Below are 19384 nucleotides of genomic sequence, written 5' to 3'. Positions count from 1 at the left end.
TCCTCATTCAAAACCCGTCAGAAACCGTTTTCTTTGCTAAAGATTTTAAAGTACTCTTACTCCAAGCGCATTAAAAATAAACTTACCAATTGAATCCTTGAAATTCATACCAAGGGAGCGACGTCGCAGTCTAGTTTCAAGTGTTGCCCAACAGGGAGGGAGAAGAAGGGTCGCTTGCTCGCGGGTAGTCAGGCCAAGATTGTCTGTCTGCTTTGGTTCCAGCAGGAGACACTCGACTCACCTTCCCCAGCGTCGCGACGCCTGGGTCAGAGGACGCCGACTTCATCCTCACGGTGCCTTTCGATGAGGAAACCTCGGGATTCCTCTCCTTTCCCTTTGCTCTATCTCCATCGACTAAGGTAGGAGAAGTGCGGGTGCCGCGGGGTGCGCTGGGGGTGTGGAGGGAAGAGCTGCGTCCAGGTCAGGGCCGCCGAGCCGTCTCGGTTCCCGCACCCCTCGGAGTTCTTTCTGAGCTCGGGGAGTCCGGGGTCTCAGCCGGGTGCCCCGCCTCCCGCCTCCACCCGCCCACCGGGAGACTCGCTCCGGAACCTGTGCACCTGGGGGCCTCGGGGTGCGTCCGCTGTTCGGGAGAGCGCTCGGCCTTCCGTGTGGGGCGCTTCTGGAGAAAGCAGGGAGGAAGGGCGTTCAGCAACGACTCCTTGAAGAGGGGCGCGTGGCACTGTGAAGAAAAGGAAGTTTTTCAGGTCGGCGCAATGGTAGCTTTAGCCAGAAAGGTAGAAAAAAGGGTAACTCCTGCGTGTCCCTGGTGGTCTAGTGGTTAGGATTCGGCGCTCTCACCGCCGCGGCCCGGGTTCGATTCCCGGTCAGGGAACGTCTTTTTCCTACTCGCTATACTGTCTGCTGATTGGGTTCTGCATTTTCTAAGTGGTAAACTTCATCTTTTTTTCAAGACTGGTGAAGAAATGGGATTAACGATTTATTGAGGATACACTCCGGGAAGTGGAACTGCGAGCTGAAATGCAGGGTGAATTAAAAACTCCCATACACACTCCACACCTATTACATGGCCAGACTTTACGATTTCATCCGCCCCCCTTTTAAAACCAACACAAAAATTATCAGTCTTTTAGATATAATTTTAAACTTTACCATCAACCAATCTTATTATAGTCAATTTCCCCATAGACTTTAAATCCGAAGGAGACAAACTGGGAGAACTGCCTAGTATTACAGCAAACTTGAATTCAAGACTCTCTGTTCTCTTCTATTTCGATTGTTCATGCTTTCCTTCCAGATAAAATTAGTCTCAATAAAAACGGAAGCCTGGCCTTTTTGCTGACAGTGTTCTCACTGGTCCTACATTTTGTGCATGTGTAGCTGTTGCTTGCGTGGATGTTGAAAAGGAACATATTTGCCAAGAAGGACTCCTGGTGGTTCACTGGGTACAAATTCATAACTAGGGTCTAGTAGCCATTGCTCACAGAGGCCTCGCACCCACAGTGCATATCAGGAAAAAGCCACAGAGATGCCAAACATCCTGCACTTACTTGCATTTGATGGTTTACAGTAACAGCTGGGAGGCCATTTCTCTGTTTGCTGGAGAGATCGGGGAGTTCAAGGAGGTGTGACCAGACTGTGAGGTGAGGTGGAGCAGTGGGAGCCTTCTTAGCACCCCGGTCAGGATGGAGGAAAGAGAGGGATCGGAGGACACGGAGGGAGCGGCCCTGCAACAGTAAGCACAGCTCTGCAGTCGCTTTTGGTTTTACGAGGCCATCCACTCAGTCTCAACAAACTTAACAACTAAATCGCTGTTTAGGTGGCTGCTTTCAATCTTTCCTTGTCCCTGCTCAGCTTCCGAATGTCCATTAACACGTGGAATAGTTGAAGGACCCTTACTTCCCCCTCACACTCACCACCTGGGAAGCCCTCTCATATCCCCTAACCCGGCCCACACAGTCCCTTCTGTCTCTCCAAGAAGGCATTGTGATCTCACTGGCTCCAAGTTTGTCTAGCAGTCCCTAGGCATTAGCATAGTAGCAGCTGCGAGGAGTGCTTGTCACACTTTTGTGGAACTGACTGGTAAGGAGACGACGATCTCAAATGAATTGAGGTAGTTGATTACTTAGACACACAACCCAAGCACATGTAGCATGTTGTCAATTCTCCAGATCCATAATCCCACAGCGTGACATCACACTGGAGAACAAGAGGACATATAAGCGGTGGCTTGCTCTGATGTAAAGGAGACAATTTCATATTGCGGCTACGCAGTTTTATAGCTCGTAGTTGCACCATAGAGGGTGGGGGCAAGGAGGAAATGTTCATGTCTCACCAGAACCAGGAGGCAGGTGAGAAAGTGCCTACTGGCAGCCTGTCCCAAGACAGGGAACCTCTCAAGCGAGATCAGTGATAAGCAGCCTTATGACAGCTCCTCACAAGACTGCCTTCCTTCCCATGTTCCCGGAGGGCATTCGGCCAAGACTTGGGTTGCACTACAGTTGACCCCTGCCTCTGTGACCTATGTGGAAAAGTATAAGGTCCCCAGAGTGCCCTAGCAGAGCCATTTCCCTATGCCTTGAACCTTGAAAAGGAGGTTGGCTAGATATAATATCTTTGATTTGCACTTTTTTTAAACCTAAGTTTTTTGAAAATGCAGCTCCACTATTGCCTTGCTTTGTATATTGCTACTCATCCAATTCTCTTGATTTTATAACTTATTTTGCAGTTTTGTCTGTGTTGTCTATGTTCTTTATCTTATATCCTAATAGTTTTACTATGATAATGTCTGGAAGTTGGTCATTCTGGGTCAGTTTTTCTTGATATCTGTTGAGCTCTTTCAATGTGACTGATTATATGAGTGATGTTCCTTTTTATAAATCAAATACTGGCAATTTCATTTGGTTCAATGTAATATATTAACTGAATGGGCAAATTTCAAATTTGTTTATAGGCTGCTAAACAACATTTTAAAGAAAAGGCTTTGTTAATTTACTCCTATTGGCACTGTATAAAAATATCCATTTTCTTTCATTCTTTCCAACATTGCATCAATAACTTTTATGAACATGAGGCGGAGGTGAGGGAACTCCTGATTGATAGGTGGTCAGCCCAAAGGTGACAACTCGGACTTGAGACTGGCTTCTGAAGTGGGGAGGGGGAGGCGCAGTCTTGTGGGAATGAGCCCTTAAACTGTGGGCCCTGTTCTAACTCTGGCTAGTCAGTATTAGAATTGCTTAATGTGAGGAGGATCACTGGCTCCCCCCCCCCCCCCCGCCTTTACTTGGTGTCAAAAGTGCTATGAGTAGAGGAAACAAGTTTTTTTCTTTTAATGTGTCTTTAAACTCCCTTAGCTTGGGGAAATGAGTGTCCCACAGATCTCTTATAGGAAATAGCCCTTCCCTATCTGAGTTTTCTGAACTGAACCAAATGCCTTTTGTTTGAGCTAGGATAACAATATTTCTAACCTAAATTGGGAAGATAATGATATGATCTCAGGAAATCCTTGAACTCCTAGACCTCTAATCTCATCTGGTTCATTTAGCCTCATAGACCATAGTTTTTGAAACTGTAGAGACAGGACTGAAGGCTGGGCTATGTTAGGGACAGCACTGTGTCTAATGCCAAAAGAACAAAGACTTGGATTTAGGAGGCGTGAGTAGCAGAATGGGAAAGAATATGGTTGTGACTTTGGAGTCACCTCAATCCTCCCTGGGTTAGCATTTGTCATTTTCGTACTTAGGACGCTACTCAGGAATTCTGTTCAAGCCTTTGTGACTCAGAAGTGGGCATGAACATAGCTACCTTCCTTCCTTCCAAGACAGTATTCAACCAAAAACCTTGACATAAACCACGCATTACACCAACGTTATATCATCTTTATAGAGTCACGTGAGGAGAAGGAAGACCAGAGGATCCAGTCTGGCATACTAACTGTCTTGAACAGGGTTTTTATTGAGTTCTACCCTAATATCTTAAAGTATAATTGTAAATAAAAATGTCTCTCTTTGTCCCTCTTGACTATAAGAAGCCTGTGCTCACCCTCTGAAAAGTCGGAATGTGACCCTTAGTACCCCACGTGCTAAGCCACCATGAATATGTATGTGATTTATTTCTTGACTCTCATTGGACTTCTGTTGCAAAGAACTAATTTTCCCCATAGGGAACCTGGCTTTGACTGAGTTTCAGCTGCCTCTCCTTCCACATGATAAAGCTCCTAATTACCTGAGAAAAGATTCCTGCGTTACAGTGTAGAGAGAAGCATACTCAGTTGTCAACGAGCAATAATTCTGTTTCTGTTAAATCTTATATCGCTACTGCACAAAACTAGACTTGGAGCTAGTTTGCAAGTCTTTACACCATTTATTAACCTTTCGACTGTGATCAATTTACTTGACCTCTTTTAGCTTTGTGTCTCATGCACAAAATTGAGATAATAGTAAGATATTCTCATTTAAGTAAAACGTCGGCGTGTGCCAGCCTTGTTTAGAAGGACGGATCTACTTAAGTTTCTGTTACTCTTCCTTTCTAGTAAGTTTTTTTTTTTCCCCCACTTCCTAGAAGCTATTAGGGGAAGAGAAGTTAGGTTGCGGAAGCAAGAAACAAGTTACACTGTGAGTAAAAGTCAACCTTACCCATATGGACTGGATACAATCCTAGGAAACAAAGCCATTGTGCAGACGTTTTGAAAAATTAAAACTGCTTATGTGCTTCTTCTGATCCCCAAAGTACAAGATTTTCATTCAAATAACATTCTCCCATGACAAAGTATTGCTGAGTCCATCGACCCACCTACCCACTCCTAGCGGTTCTGTGAGCTGAGAGCGTTTGAAAGGTCGGAAAAACTGATCTGACTCCCACAAATCTCAATCACAGAGCGAAGGTGAGTTATTGTTCGGACTATGCTGGAGGAACTGTAGACAGAAGCATTAGCTCAGTCACTATAGTGGAAACTTCTAGATGAAATAGTATCGCAATGTTAAATGCCCTTCAAACGGTCCATTTTATTTATAGCAACATTCCCTTACCATCACTCCAATATGCCTCCTCTCATAGGTTATTACAAGGAAAATATTGCTACCATTATTCATTATTAATCCCTCAGAATTTTGAGGGGCAGAATAAAGTGCTTAGAGAAAGTCTGGGTTATGTTGCCATAAAGGGGGTCATTTTTTTCTGCATATCTGTTCAATGTTGAAAGGATTGATAGTATGCAGATAGTCAGCATCTTCATAGATAGATTTGCCATATGCTGAGATAGTTGTGAGAAAAGGTGATAAAATAGAGTGTCTATAGAAAAATTCTATACGTTAGAGTTCCACAACCACGAAGTTTTGGTAATATTCTGTTGCCACTGACTGGAACATGAAATTGGTGGCAGGATTCTGCTGAAAGGAGTTCATCCTGGTGAATATTTTTATAAAAAATACAAGATACATTTTTAGAAAAACCACTAAGACTAGAAATGGGGTATAAAAACTCCAAACCATGAGAAGAGGGAAATGAAAAAAGAAAAATAGCAAATAACAGAAAAATTAAATTTAAAAAATCAAGAAAATTTAAAATAGTATCAGTAACCAATAATGGAAACATCCTAAATCCAAACTTATGAGATGTAGCTAAAATAGTAATTAGAATAAAAAGGAAACTCACATAACAGGCCCGAATTCTAGGTTGACAGATTGTTTTTCTTCAATGCCTAAAAGATGTTGCTACATTGTCACCTCACTGGTATCCTTTCCAGGAAGAGATCAGATGTCATCCTTACTTTCATTTCTCTGTCCGTAACATATCTTTTAAAAAATATTTTCCTGGATGCTTTCAAGATTTATTTCTCCTTATTAATTGTGAGTGATTTGATCATGACGCCCTAATATTGTATTCTTCATAGCTATGTGTGCACACGTGCTTGGGTTTGTTAAGTTTCTTGGATCTATATATTTATAGTTTTCATTAAGTTTGGAAAATTTTTGGCCATTATTTCTTCAAATATGTTTTCTGTCCACAACTCACTCCCCTCCCCCTTACTTTTCAGAAACTCCCCCGCAGATCTCAGGAATTCTCTCTGTGTGCAGCTTTCTCCTTTCCCTAGCCATCTTGGTCTCTCCAGACTCTCAGTTCCATCTTTTAAACTCAGGGACTCCACGGCCCTCTGCCTGAGTCCCCCTCCCTGCCTCACAGCCTGGAGCCCCTCTCAGGGCAGTAAGCTGGGGCAATCAGAGGCTCATACCTTTTCTTCCCCATCCTTCAGGATGACTGCTTTGTTGCCTGATATCCAGTTTTGAAAACCATTATTTAAAATATGTTTTTCATTTTTGTTGTTGTCATTTCAAGTGATAAAATTAATCCAATCTCTGTAATTCCATCTTGGCTGGAGATCTGGTACATTATTAATAATATTCTAGTTCTTACTTTGAGTGATGGGTTCGTAAGTGTTCGTTTGCTCATTGTGCATCATAACCATATACAGCTATGTATTACACCTTCTTTCATTTGTATAAGATATTGCATAATTTTTCAAAGTTCTGAAAAGAAAGAATTTTTTTCTCCCCCTGGGGTAGAACAAGGACAAAAGAAGTAGGAAGGGTTTGTGGCTAACCTCTGACTTCCTCTGCGTTTCTGACTCCTCTGCTCCTTCTTGACCAACTCTTTCCTGCTCATGTCACCATGACTCTGAAGGTGTTTACCTGACACAGCAAGATGGTCAAGGGAGCAGGTGCTAGCTTGGGGGACAGGAAAAATCAGCTTTCATACCCAACAAACCACTGTGGGCTCTTCCACTTAGGGACTGGATGAGGGCCTTTCAGAATAGCGCTGACTCATGCTGTCAGGTAAAAGTTAGGGGAAGGGTTCATTTGAAGAGATAATAGCTATGATCTATTGTATCAGGAACACGAGCTACATAAATGTTTTAGCCTTTCTCTTCTCCGTCCCTCCCCCTGCCTGCTGCCCTGGCCTTTTTCATCTTGCCAGAGCCCTTTGCTGGTGTGCTGCAGAAACGAAATCCAAATGCAGTTATTTGGTATCTTAGGAATGATGGAACGTGTATGCAAAAGCAGATAGACTGAGCTATATAAATGATTTGATCTGAAACGCTTAGGAGGAAATCTCAAGGGCACACAGGAAAATTAGACATAGGACTTGACGAATATCTTCATGATGACAAGGAAAGTTGGGTTACGAGAAAAAGAAATGAACAGGAAGGGCACCCCACATTGAATCACCCTATAAAAGACATATTATAACATGACTAGAAATTAGCTGGTGATAAAACTCTAAAGTCATACACGAAGATTACATTTTTAAAAGCTGATGGAATCACTTTGAGGATGCGGGAACCAAAGAAAGATTTGCTCGATCAAGTAGTAAGAAAAAAATCAAACATAAATTGAATTTCTAATGGAAACTTGAAATTGACCAATGTGGAACTTTTTATAATGAATGGTGGTTGAAGAAAAACATCAGGTAAAGTTTATCTAAATCTCCTGAAAAATGCTTCTAGCATTAGTAAGAACATAAAGGTAGTACATTTCAGCTGGTCAAGAGATGTTCTATAGGATACAGAACACATTAAGTAAAATTGCGCTATAGACAATTATGTACAATGATTTACATGAAATTTAGATGATACTTTAAATAGTTTTAAAAATATATGATTGTTAAAGAATGAATAGGGAATAAAGGATTACTGACTTTTTTTTTTACTTATAGAATACAAAAATAAAATACATTTTTGGTCAATTCTTTATGATATTTAAATTATCTTACCTTTTAAAAATATATCAAATAATTATTGATAAATGATTTTCTATTGTAAGAAGAGAACAATTTTAGTTAAAAAAAAAACACAAATGAGACTTTGCATCTACCTCTGAGAAAAGTGTATTCATGAAGTGATTTTAAATCTATGAATCTTACAAATATGATAGAAAATATCAAAATATGAAAATATAAATGTCACATATAGAAGTAAATTCTCCTAATGGTCCTTAAGAGCACCATGATTTTCATTGGCCATTAACTATCGGAGAGTACTCTGACTAAGCTACAATGTTTGTTCTATTATCTCCTAATTCTTTTTACGTGGATTTCAAACCTACCTCCATGGCTATTTCCTCAATATGTGGAAACTACAGGTTCTTATCGGAAAAGAAGTATTCCACCCTTCCGGGTGATGGATCGCTTCCATTCCTCTTTCACAACAATACTCATGCATTCCCCCATGTTTTTCTGGCCAATGAAACGTATTTACTCATTTTTCAAACAAGCTAGCTAGCTATGTTACTACAAAGCCGAAACTGGAAGGGCCGGGGTGGGTACAGTTATGTTCTATTTGTGCGAGTGTAAAGGAAATCAAACTGTCTGGTTTTGAATCCTGCTTCTACTTTTTATAACTTAGGACAAGTTACCAAATTTCTCTTTGGCTGGTTTCCTCATTTGTACAATGGAGATCACAGTGGTGTCTACTCATAGTTTATAGTGAGGATTAAATGAGAAAAATACGTAGCAAGCATAGATGCCTGGCATGTTATAAACATTCTACCATATATGCAATGATGATGATGACAACAGACATCTGACAGAACCTATCCAAGAAGAAATGACAATTTCCTTTGACTGAACAATGCTGATTCTAGGACTGTGTCCTATACAAATAAGCCAAGTGTTTAAAGATAGGGACAAGACTATTTATTGCTGCTCTAGTCATAACAGTAAAGCATTAGGAATGACCTTCACATTCCCGGAGAAAGATTGATGAAATAAATTGTGGCTCATCCATGCAGTGGAAAATTTTGAAGACAAAATAATGTAATAGTTATGAATATACTTTGAACATATATTTCAAGGAGCTGAGGCTTCTTCCATCTCTCTCAGAACATTCTGAGTCCTTCCTAGATGTTTCTTCCTTGTTTCATATTTGCATCAGTCAGCTATTGCTTTATAATAATGTCAAAATCTCAGTGGCATGCAACAGTAAGCATTTCTTTCTCACTTAAAGTTTTCAGGGCAGCTAGGGCAGCTATACCTTAAGCTATAATGGCTTGGACGTCTCTGCCTCACATCGAAGCAGGCATGTTCTTATCATGACAATCACAGAAGCACAAGAGGGTGAGAGATTTGTGACACTTCCTAACATCTAGGTTCAGACTTAGCACCACGCTGTTTCCACTCATATTTCATGGGCCAATGAAAGTCATACGGATGAGCCAAAGCCTAGGGTCAGGGAAGTACTCTCAGCCTCTCACGAGGCTGTGCAGATAGTACAGATTTAGGGTAGGGTGAGAAACCGGGGCCAGCAATTCAATCCACATTATTTGTCATCATTTTAAATTCTCTGTTGGTGAGATTGCTACCCAAGTCCCTTTGGTGCTCACTGAAATCATCCTACTTGCTGTTTAGTTTTCTTTCCCTCTTAACTAAATACCTAAAAAATCTCTTTATATCTTAACAACTCTGCTTCAGGAACCAACTCTCTTTAGTGGCATAGAACTTCCCACCTATAGTCTGAAACTCCATTCTTATGGATATTTCTGATCATATAATATGAGTTACTTTTCGTCTCTATAGCATTTACATTCAGTCTTTAATTTCCTTGGATTTAGCCAGGATAAACACTCCAAATTCATAATGTCTTCAGGGAGATGGCTTTTTTTTTTTTTTTTTTTTTTTTTTAATGAAAATGGTGAATTGATGTATTCCCAGAGGAATAGAAGCTAATTTGTATTAGGGGAGTTTGTCTCATAGAAGTAGATATAGAGCAATGTGGATTCAAATAATCAAGTCTGGGAGGAATTAGCCAGGCTTTGAACCAATTGTAAAAATGGGAATTTGCCAAAAGCTAGCCCCAAGAAAGGTGATTGGTACAGGGAGAATACATTCAGAACAGAATGTAAAGAAAACATCAGCCCTTCCCTTGGATTCTGAGAGTTTTGTAAATCCAAACTCCAGAGTTTCAAACTGGGAGAGATGATCTAAGACGCATGAGAATGATGAAAGCATTAAGGATGTACTTTCCAGAAGAGGAAAGTGATGAAATGATCAGAAGAGGCAACATCCTTCCTCTTTTCTAATCTCGGCTCCAGAGTCCCCAGTGGAAACTCACCGTCTTGCACGTTACAGATTTCGCTGCTCCCCTCAGCTTGGAGACAACATGTGGGTCTTGACAACGCTGCTCCTTTGGAGTAAGTTGGGCTTGAAGGGGGTAACCAGGCACTAGCTATGGGAACTCAGGACTTTTTGTTTTCCTTAGGCTAGAACTCATGAGTATGGAGACAACTAACTGTATCTGGGCTTCTGTGGTTTATTGGTATTTATTATAGCAAAAGGATGGGAAGGGTGACTCCGATGTAATATCAAGCCTGGAAGCTTCATGTCAAAATAAAACCCCATCGATCACCATCTGTAGGCTGCTTGGTACCACTGGTACCTGATTTTGGGAAAGGAGGTAGAGAAAAACTAAAGAGACCTACGCCGGCCCCTTAGAGTCTTAAATTAATTCTGTCTTTCTAATCCTCCCGTCTCTGTCATCTCCCACTGAAGAAATGATGTCTCTATTGTTTGGTCTCTTTCAGTTCCTGTTGGTGGGCAAGTGGGTGAGTAATGTCTAACTCAACTTCTGTTCCTCTGGCACATTCCCGCTTCTCAAAGTTAGGTTTCGTTGTCCAGAAAAAGAGAGTCTGGGGAGAGGATAGAAAGGAGAAAGATTTATAAACTATGTAAAGTCCTGTGTATTCAGAGTATGATTTTGATAAAATCTTGGTTTTTAAAGTTTTGCTCTAAGATTTGCTAAGTGAGTCCTGACCGCTGGACTAAATACCTAAATGTATATATAACAGCAGGAAAAAACCAGGACCGGACACACATGGAAGCAGCTCTAGTTGGTTTTCCAGACCTCTCAAACTAGTCCGCTTTAGAGGAAGGCTGAGGTGTTTTGTTTTTTTTTTTTTTTTTCCTCCTTAGGGGGAATCAAGCAGGTATTGAAGGCCTTGAAGTAGAAGCTGAACCTTGATTTCCAATGCAGATATTAACTAAGGCCTGAGATTAATACTAGAGATAGTACAGCACAGAGGATACGAAGATCAGCTCCAATCTATTTGCCCCAGTTTAAAACCCTGCTTCATTGCTTACCAACGGTGAATACTAAACTGGTCATTTAATTCTCAGGAACCCAAAATCGCCATCGCCCAGATTTAATGACAGGAACAGAGCTCTCTGCAGTAGGGTCTGGGCATTCTTAACGGCTGGCCTTTGTAGGTTCTCACTTGCCTATTTTCAGCCTGATCTGAATAGACTTGTTTTTTCCTTACTTTACCAATTGCTCAGAGTCTTTCCTGTTTCTCCACCGTTTTTGCTCCTTCCCTTCCCCCGGCTCAAAGCAGACCCCTCCAAGGCAGTGATCACTTTACAGCCTCCGTGGGTCAACGTATTCCAAGAGGAAAGCGTAACGTTACGGTGTGAGGGACCCCGCCCGCGTGAGGACGACCCTACGCAGTGGTTCCTCAATGGCACAGCCATTCAGACCTTGACTCCCAGCTACACCATCGCTGCTGCCAGTGTCAATGACATTGGTGAATACACGTGCCTGACAGGTCTCTCAGTGCTAAGTGACCCGGTACAGCTGGAAATCCACAGAAGTAGTAAGTATGGCATGGAGCAGCAGGGCTGAAAATCACAGGTCTTCCATTGTGTTTGCTCCTTTCTGGACGTTAGGTAGGGGTGTGTGTGTGTGTGCGCGCGCGCGCGTGTGTGTGTGTGTGTGTGTGTGTGTGTGAATGTCTTGATTTATCTGAGTATGAGTCTCAGCTCTATGTGCCTACCTGGTGAAATTATGTCAAGATACTTAGAACATCATGTTAAAGTCCTTAAACTATGCCCCCAAAACACCCCGAACTGGGTAGCTGTGAGTAGGGTGTCTAGAGTAAAACTCAGACCCTAAGATTATTTTATCATTATTCAAAATATCTAGTTTTGTTGAAGAAAGTTACGCCTGCCCACGGTAACTAATATTAATTTGGAGAAATGTACAGTGATGAGCAATAAAGTCTCCCTCCCATCCCAAACCCCTAGTCCTGTAGTCACCTTCCACAACAACGGAACTGTCAATAATACAAACTTTTTTTTAAGTGGCCTTTGATCACCTCTTGTCTGAGAACAGGAATGAGGCAGGAAAGAGTATTCACTGAGTCTGGAGCACTAGGGCAGCGCCCAAGCCCGTAGCAGTCACGCTACGTATGGCACTGGCGTACCTGCCTTCCATTCTTAGACGACTTCTAGAGGGGAACGCACTGCTGTCTCCTGCCTGCTTTTGTTCCTTAAAAACCTCATCCTCATTTAGCCGGACCAACTGCCCAGGGAGGGAAAAGGTAAAGAAGGCGTTTTGGGTTATGTGTGGAGGAATCTGTCACCGGGGGCGGGGGGGGGGGGGGCTTGTTTGACTTGGAGTTTTTTTTCCGCCAGCTGTATCACTGGTCTGCGTATACGTGAGTATTCCTGTCAATTTAGAAACACACAGACATCTGGATATGTTTGATATCCTGCGTGTTTGTCTTAGTATGTGTGACTTCATTAACAAATCAGTCAGGCGTTAGAGTATATCAGTTTTCTATTACTATGTAACCAATTACTGTAATATCAGCAACCGATTAACGCAATCTTAGCTTAAAAACAACATACGAATATATATACGCCTTACTGTGAAAATGTACAGCTGAAACTTACCGGATTTTGTTAATCAATGTCACACACACAAAAAATAATAATTAATTAAAAACCAAACAAACAACAAAAAAACAACATACGTTAATTATCTTTCCATGGGTCAGGCATCTCCACCCAGCCTAGCTGGGTACTCTGCTGAGGCTGCAGTCAGGATGTTGACTAGACAGTGGTCTTTCCCGAAACTCTTCTAAGCTTACGTGGTCATTCGCAGAATTCATTTTCTCCTTTTTTGCTGGCTGTCAGCGAAAGACCAGTCTCAGCTCCCGGAGGCCCCCTGCCGTGTGGCCTTCTCATAGGCTCTGTCACAACATGTCAGCTCACTTCCTCAAAGCAGCTAAGACGGAGACTTATAAAACGTAACATCACTACACACTCAGAGGAATTATACAAGAGGGTCGCTCGTTAGGGTCACCTTAGAGTACTGTCTACCACATAAAGTGTTTCTGTTCCAACCAACTTCGAAGATTCGGAAGGGGGAGATAAGAAGGGACCGCGTGCAAGGCTGCTGGTAACAAGGCTAAAGATATTTGAAGAATGGGAGACAGGCCTCAGATTCAGTAGAGCTTCAGGTTGGAATGTGGCATAGAGAAATAGATAAAGCCCCAGGATGCGGGTTTGGACTCCTTGTACCTCTGCTGCTGTATAAACACATGTTGGGTCCACGTTTTCCAGGCTGGCTACTACTCCAGGTCTCTAGCAGAGTCGTCACCGAAGGAAACCCTCTGGCTTTGAGATGTCACGGGTGGAAGAACAAGCTGCTGTACAATATACTTTTCTATCGAGATGGCAAGACCTTTAATTTTTCTCCTACGGATTCCGAATTCACCATTCGGAAAACCAATCTGAGTCACAGCGGCATCTATCACTGCTCGGGCGTGGGAACTTCACGACGTACCTTCAAGTCAGCAGGAGTGTCCATCACTGTCAAAGGTACTGCGTCTGAATAGTCATATAGAGCTATAGTTTTAAGGACCAGCAGAACTGTCATAAATCATCGCTTCAGCTTGCAATGGAAGACACTGAGCTCCGGGGAGGTAAACTGCCTTACCGAAGGGATGACCAGGGTGGGGACCAGAACCAAAGTCTTCTGGGTCCCGGTCCGTTGCTCTTCCCGGCATACCCCAGTGTCCCATCAGCGACCCCAGGGGAATGGTGAGGATCCATTTCACCGATTTTATTTTAGTTGCAAGGAAAAGAGACTCACTCAAGGTAGTTAAGGAGTTATTAGAAAACCCATGGAATCTCGTAAAAGCTCCATAGAAACAGAGGCCAGGAAGACATTAAGACTTGGTCACACTCTCCATCTTTCTATCGCTCAGGGAAAACGTGGCCTCTCTGGTTCTACGTCTTTCTGAACATCTGACTAAGCAGATTCCTTTCTTCCAGGAGCATGTGGCCCTTTTTGTGTCTTTTTCATGGCCTTTCGGCTCAGTACTCATAACCACGAGCAGCTTTTTCCTGTCTAAAAAAATAATTAATTCCTATAGGAAAGAAATTATTATCCCAGAATATTGAGGCAGGAACACAAGTAACGAGTCCCTGAACTGGCTAGTGTGTGGGTGTGCCCACTCTAGGTCAACCACAGGGCATGGTCATACACTACATAACATGGCTATTCAAGGAGGCACGGGCCATGTGTTCTCCCCAGGAGGGTGTGAGCGAGCTGGCAACTGTGAGTATTTCTACGAGGGACTCCGATTGGTCAGTAAAGATGCTAGAAGCGGGGAAAATTATGGTTTAGGATTACATCTTCTAGGGGCAGGTTCCCAGAGGAGCAGGCGGAATATCTTCTGCAAAAAGAATCTTGGCTCTGAGGCAGGCAACTGTCAACTTTTTCTTTAGAGCTGTTTCCAGTCCCGGAGCTGAGAGCATCTTCGAGCTCCGTCCTGGAGGGGAGTCTGGTCAACCTGAGCTGTGAAACAAAGCTGCCCCCGCAGCGGCCTGCTGTGCGTCTCTACTTCTCCTTCCACGTGGGCAGCAGGGGCCTGACGGGTAGGACCCCCTCCTCCGAGTATCAGATACTGACTGCTACGAGAGAAGATTCTGGGTTCTACTGGTGCGAGGCCTCCACGGAAGATGGAAATATCGCCAAGCGCAGCTCTGAGTTGAAGCTTCAGGTGCTTGGTGAGTGAGCATGTTGGGGACAGCCAGGCACAAGAGAAGACGCTCCCTTCCCTGCGGGACTGAGGTCTGTTCCGGGCATTCGTGGCCTGGCCGGGAAAAGCCTACGAACAGCCTTTTCGCTTTTAATTTAAAACGTCACGAATTCTCCTCTTAAACACTTTTTTTCTCTTTCATTTCTTTTCCTTTCCTTCCTCTATTTATTCTTTCCTTTTTTCCTTTTTTTATTATTCTTCCATATTTTCTATTCTCTCTCTCTCTTCCCTTCACACCCTCCCTCTCCCCTTCTCACTCACCAGCAATCTAAGCAAGAATATATTGAATTCCCCCATCTATTGTCATAGGTATTGGGATATAAAGACACTTGACTGAAGTTCTTTCTTCAAGGAGCTTACGTGGTACAATGGGGACTTTGTGGATTGCACATAAATACCTACCTAAGTGTCTACTTGGCTGAGGTGGAGGGATTGTGAACTCTAGAATGAAGACTCTTTGGGGGGGAAAAAAGTTTATCCTCAATCCAAATTCATTTTGAGCACTAAATGATATAGAAATGGTGGTTGTCGCTGAAACTACGGCGCACGTCCACTGACAGGGCCGTGGCAGTTGAGCTGTTAGGAGGAGCCCGCCGCTTGTCTGCACAGGTTCGGCCCAGCTGGGGCCGCCTCCAGCTCCTTCCTGCTCTCTGAAATCATGGTGTCTCCCCTGGGGACAGGCGTATTAGGTCTCGGCCAGCCTTGTCTTCTCAACGTAACTCCATCATAGCCCTCTGGTTTCTAAATAGCATTCCTTCTCTGTGTCATTTTCCTTTTCAGGTCTCCAGTCACCCTCCCATCTCTGGTTTCATGTCCTTTTCTATCTGATGGTGGTTACTATGTTTTTGGTGGACACTGTGTTCTATGTGATGATATGTAAAGCGCTTCCGAGAAAGAAAGAGTGGAATTTAGAAATCCCTTTGGACTCTGCTCGTACGAGGAAGGTCAATTCCTACCTTCAAAGAGACAGCCATTTGGAAGAAGAGCTGAAATGTCAGGAACAAGAGAAGCTGCAAGAAGGGGCACGCCAGAAGGCCCGGGACGGAGAGCGGCAGCAGCAGCTCAGTGGGCGCGCGTAGATCCAGACCGTCGCCGCCCTTCCCCTCTGTGCACGTGAGGGGGAACCGACGTCCGAGAGCTGAGAGACGCTGGAACTGTGAGTTTCATGGCATTAGACTAACACTGAAAGAAAGAGAATAAAGGAGTTGGCTTCAATGAAGACGAACTTGGAAATTTAGTATTCGGATGATTGGACGTGATACGTACTCTGAAACAATCTTTGAAAACTTAGAAGTCGGGTCTAGCCTGATTATTGTATTAGGTCGTTTGAGCAATGATGTGTTTCTGAGGACAAGGTGGAAAGGTAAGTGCGTGCATATGTTCGAGAGAGTGAGACAAAGAAAGACAGACAGACAGGATGACAGACAGAGAACAGAGAGGGGCTATGAGGGAGACGAGAGGGAAACGACTTACCAATGACTTCTGAGAATCTGTGAGGACAGGAGTGCACACGTGTGTGGCCCTCAGGGTGGCCGTGTCCCCGCTCTTCTTTCGCACACCAGCCGAGAACGTGGCCGGCCCCACGAGCTACCAGGGGACTGACTCTCAGGGAGACGTGGGTGCGTTATTCTCACCCTTTCATCTGAGGCTTTCTCACATCCCCTCTGTGAGTCACATCTGGAGACACCCAGGGTGCCGTTTGTCTGTCCCAGTCCCCTGCCCTATGGAAAGGCAGAATGTCACTGCCGCGTTCCTTGATCGGTTAAACCCAGATCTCCAAGTGGGGCCCTGCAAGGAGAAGCTTCAAGTGGGGAGGGGAGAAGGTATCATAAAGCCCAGCTCTTCATTCCGGATTTGCTTCACCGTCTTGATTTTCTGGATGGCTACTAACTAGCTTCAAGATATGCTACTCGCTCACTCGAGCTCCAGTTTGGGGACAAAATATTTCCCTGCTACACCACAATGCAGTTGAGATAAAACCCAAAATGTGTGAACACGACTGTATTAGAGCTTAGAAAAACCTGAAAAGGGTATAAACAAATTTAGCAACCTAATTCTAGATTATTTGATTTTTATGAATGTTGCTTATCCGCCAATCGAGGTCACATCCCTGCCCAGCCTGTTCTGGCTTCACACAGTTAGAAGCGCCCTCAAGCACCTTGGAACCTGAATAGCACCTTAGGCCACTCCTTCCCTCCTCTGTGGGCAATGAGAATGCCCTTCTCTTCTTCACCTTCCGAAACAAAGCACAATAATGATCATTTCAATAGAAGCACAACAGCTCTGATATTTGTGTTAAAGAAGATGGTCCTATCTAACAGCGGGAGTTCCAGCGACTGCACGTGATGCTCGTGGTCCGCGGAAGCAGGGAGATGAGAATCGCAGCAAAGAGCCTGGTCGGAAGGAGGAGGACCAAAGATGCTCCGCAGAGAGGCCAGCGTCCTGAGGAATCGGGATGTGAAGCAGAAAGTGACATTCACACTTGGAGGGGAATGCTCTACCCCCGCCACGGGGGAGAAACTCGGGGAAAGGGCTCCCTAGGGCAGAAGGTCAGGGGCAGACGTGGGGAGAGACAGAGCGCTGATGACTGGGGGCACAGCTGGAATGGAGCCGGTCGTTGCTAAAGCATCACAAAGTGCTTCCTCCTTCCCCACTCTCTTTTTTGTTTCTTTTCCAGATTTGTCCATGTTTGTTTCTTATACATACATCAATGCTTTAAAATTTGATTTGATTAAATCAATTTCTTAATTGAACAGTTTTGTATTTCAGTCTACCCTTATTTCTGTAATATATCCTTGCCAAGAACTGGTTCTTGAGGGTCCCCCAAACTGATGCCTGTTCCCCGAGCCTTGGTCCTGGCTCTGATCAAGGCCTGGTACCATCTCATACTTTCTCCAAGTGGGTGCCTAGGTCTTCCATTTTCCTACAGGGACAGGATGGTCACTCCCTGACACTGTCCCTATATATCAAAAAACTCACTCCGCTTAATTTTTATTCCATCCAGGACTGGAAAACCACAAGCCATATGTGGTTATCAAGCACTTGGAATATGGCTAGTGTGACTGAGGAATGAAATTTTAAATTTCGTTTATTTAATTTGAATTTAAATAGCCATATGCGGCTAGTGACTACATTTGATCAAACAGCCTGATCCCTGTAGAAGCTAGATGGATTCTGGAGATGACTGCAAGGTCAACCAAGTTGTAGCTACAATCCAGATGTGGTGGCTTAACTAGAGCAAATTAGTATGGCATCAGGTACATGCTATGTGACCAATGAATTGATGGCTGCATTCTTTTCTATCTGAATCACAAATGGTTTTATATTCACATGGAATGTACAATGTACGATACACAGATTTGTCCAAGAGCTAAGCTAACTTATTCTCACCTTTGTCATCCTACAGAACTTCATATGAATCCATCCTATTGGTGGCATTATGTTAATCAGGTCAGATGAGCCAGAAGTGGCTGGCACACTGGAGGACTTGGTGGTTCGGAGGGTGAGAGGTAAATTCTGCAAAGATCCAGGGGACTGCCACATCCAAAACTATTTATAAGTCCAGTATGCAGGAACATGCCAGAACCTCGCCTCAAAATAAAAACCATATTATTACATCCTGTAATTCCTACCTCAAAGAAATCACAGCAGTTAGTGGGCCTTTTCTGGTTTTAGAAGCAGAATATTCCATGTCTAAGGATCTTTCTTTGGCTCATATACCAGATAACATTGAAAGGCCGTCAGCTTTGATAGGACCTGGAGCGGGAAAGGTATATAGATGTAGATGTGAAAAAATTAACTTCATCTCTGTGTCCTTGATTTCATTTCATTTTTAAGTTTCTTTGATCAATCTCACTGTGACTTTTGACCAGTCTCGCTGTCCTTAACAAGCATATCAAAGCTTTCTAGATGATCATTATCTGTGCCCCTTAAAATGTAGTCATAAGTGTTTTTGTTAGTAATGGCCAGAAGGGCAATGGCATGACAAAGATGAATATCAAATTGGTGATAGTATTGATTACAACAATCATCTATCACAAGACCACCAGGAGGTATGGCCCTTGTGCTACTGCATTTTTTTGTTCCTTTGTCTTGTCAATCATCAGTACCTGAGCTACACTATTTAAAAAGTACAGTAACAGGGATATGTAATGGAGAAGAATCTACACAGAATCGCCAGGTGGTCTGTTCCGCTCTGACCCAATCTTCCTGTAAGTAAATTACGCTATGATAAATTCTGTTATGTGCTATGGAGTTGCCTACTTTGTCGGTCTTAAGATACTTTCTCATCACAGTGGCCATTACGCCTTTGCCCCCACCCCCACCTCCATCTGACTAAAGGGGGTTTCAGTAGGTCAGCTGGCATGCAAGAAGTCCCTACCGCTTGGGCCATATAATCCAGCAAATCCTGTGGCATTGGAAGTATCAGCAGTGGGAAAAGATACTGTGTAGAATTTGTGGGAAGCCCCATCTGGAAAATCACAACACAACCCCCTATGATTCATGAGCAAAGCTATGCCATCTGCAACAGAGAATTATATGCCTTTTGATAA

The 19384-nt window shown here is 43.4% G+C and overlaps 1 protein-coding gene and 1 non-coding gene across 2 annotated transcripts; both read left to right on the top strand.

Annotated features, from left to right (window-relative positions):
* The first annotated feature begins 235 nt into the window (after positions 1-235).
* Positions 236-17584, top strand: FCGR1A (Fc fragment of IgG receptor Ia). Its single transcript, XM_016133969.2, has 7 exons — positions 236-359; positions 10041-10139; positions 10530-10550; positions 11337-11594; positions 13348-13605; positions 14518-14799; positions 15612-17584. Exons 2-7 carry the CDS (start codon positions 10109-10111, stop codon positions 15908-15910), a joined length of 1149 nt encoding a protein of 382 aa, XP_015989455.2. The 5' UTR covers positions 236-359; positions 10041-10108; the 3' UTR covers positions 15911-17584.
* Positions 761-832, top strand: TRNAE-CUC. The gene has a single exon. It is a non-coding gene; the product is annotated as a tRNA-Glu (tRNA).
* Positions 17585-19384: the final 1800 nt, after the last annotated feature.

Source organism: Rousettus aegyptiacus, unplaced genomic scaffold (assembly GCF_014176215.1).
Source record: "Rousettus aegyptiacus isolate mRouAeg1 unplaced genomic scaffold, mRouAeg1.p scaffold_m13_p_17, whole genome shotgun sequence".
Taxonomy (NCBI): Eukaryota; Metazoa; Chordata; class Mammalia; order Chiroptera; family Pteropodidae; genus Rousettus; species Rousettus aegyptiacus.
This window is presented reverse-complemented; position numbering and strand designations above follow the sequence as displayed.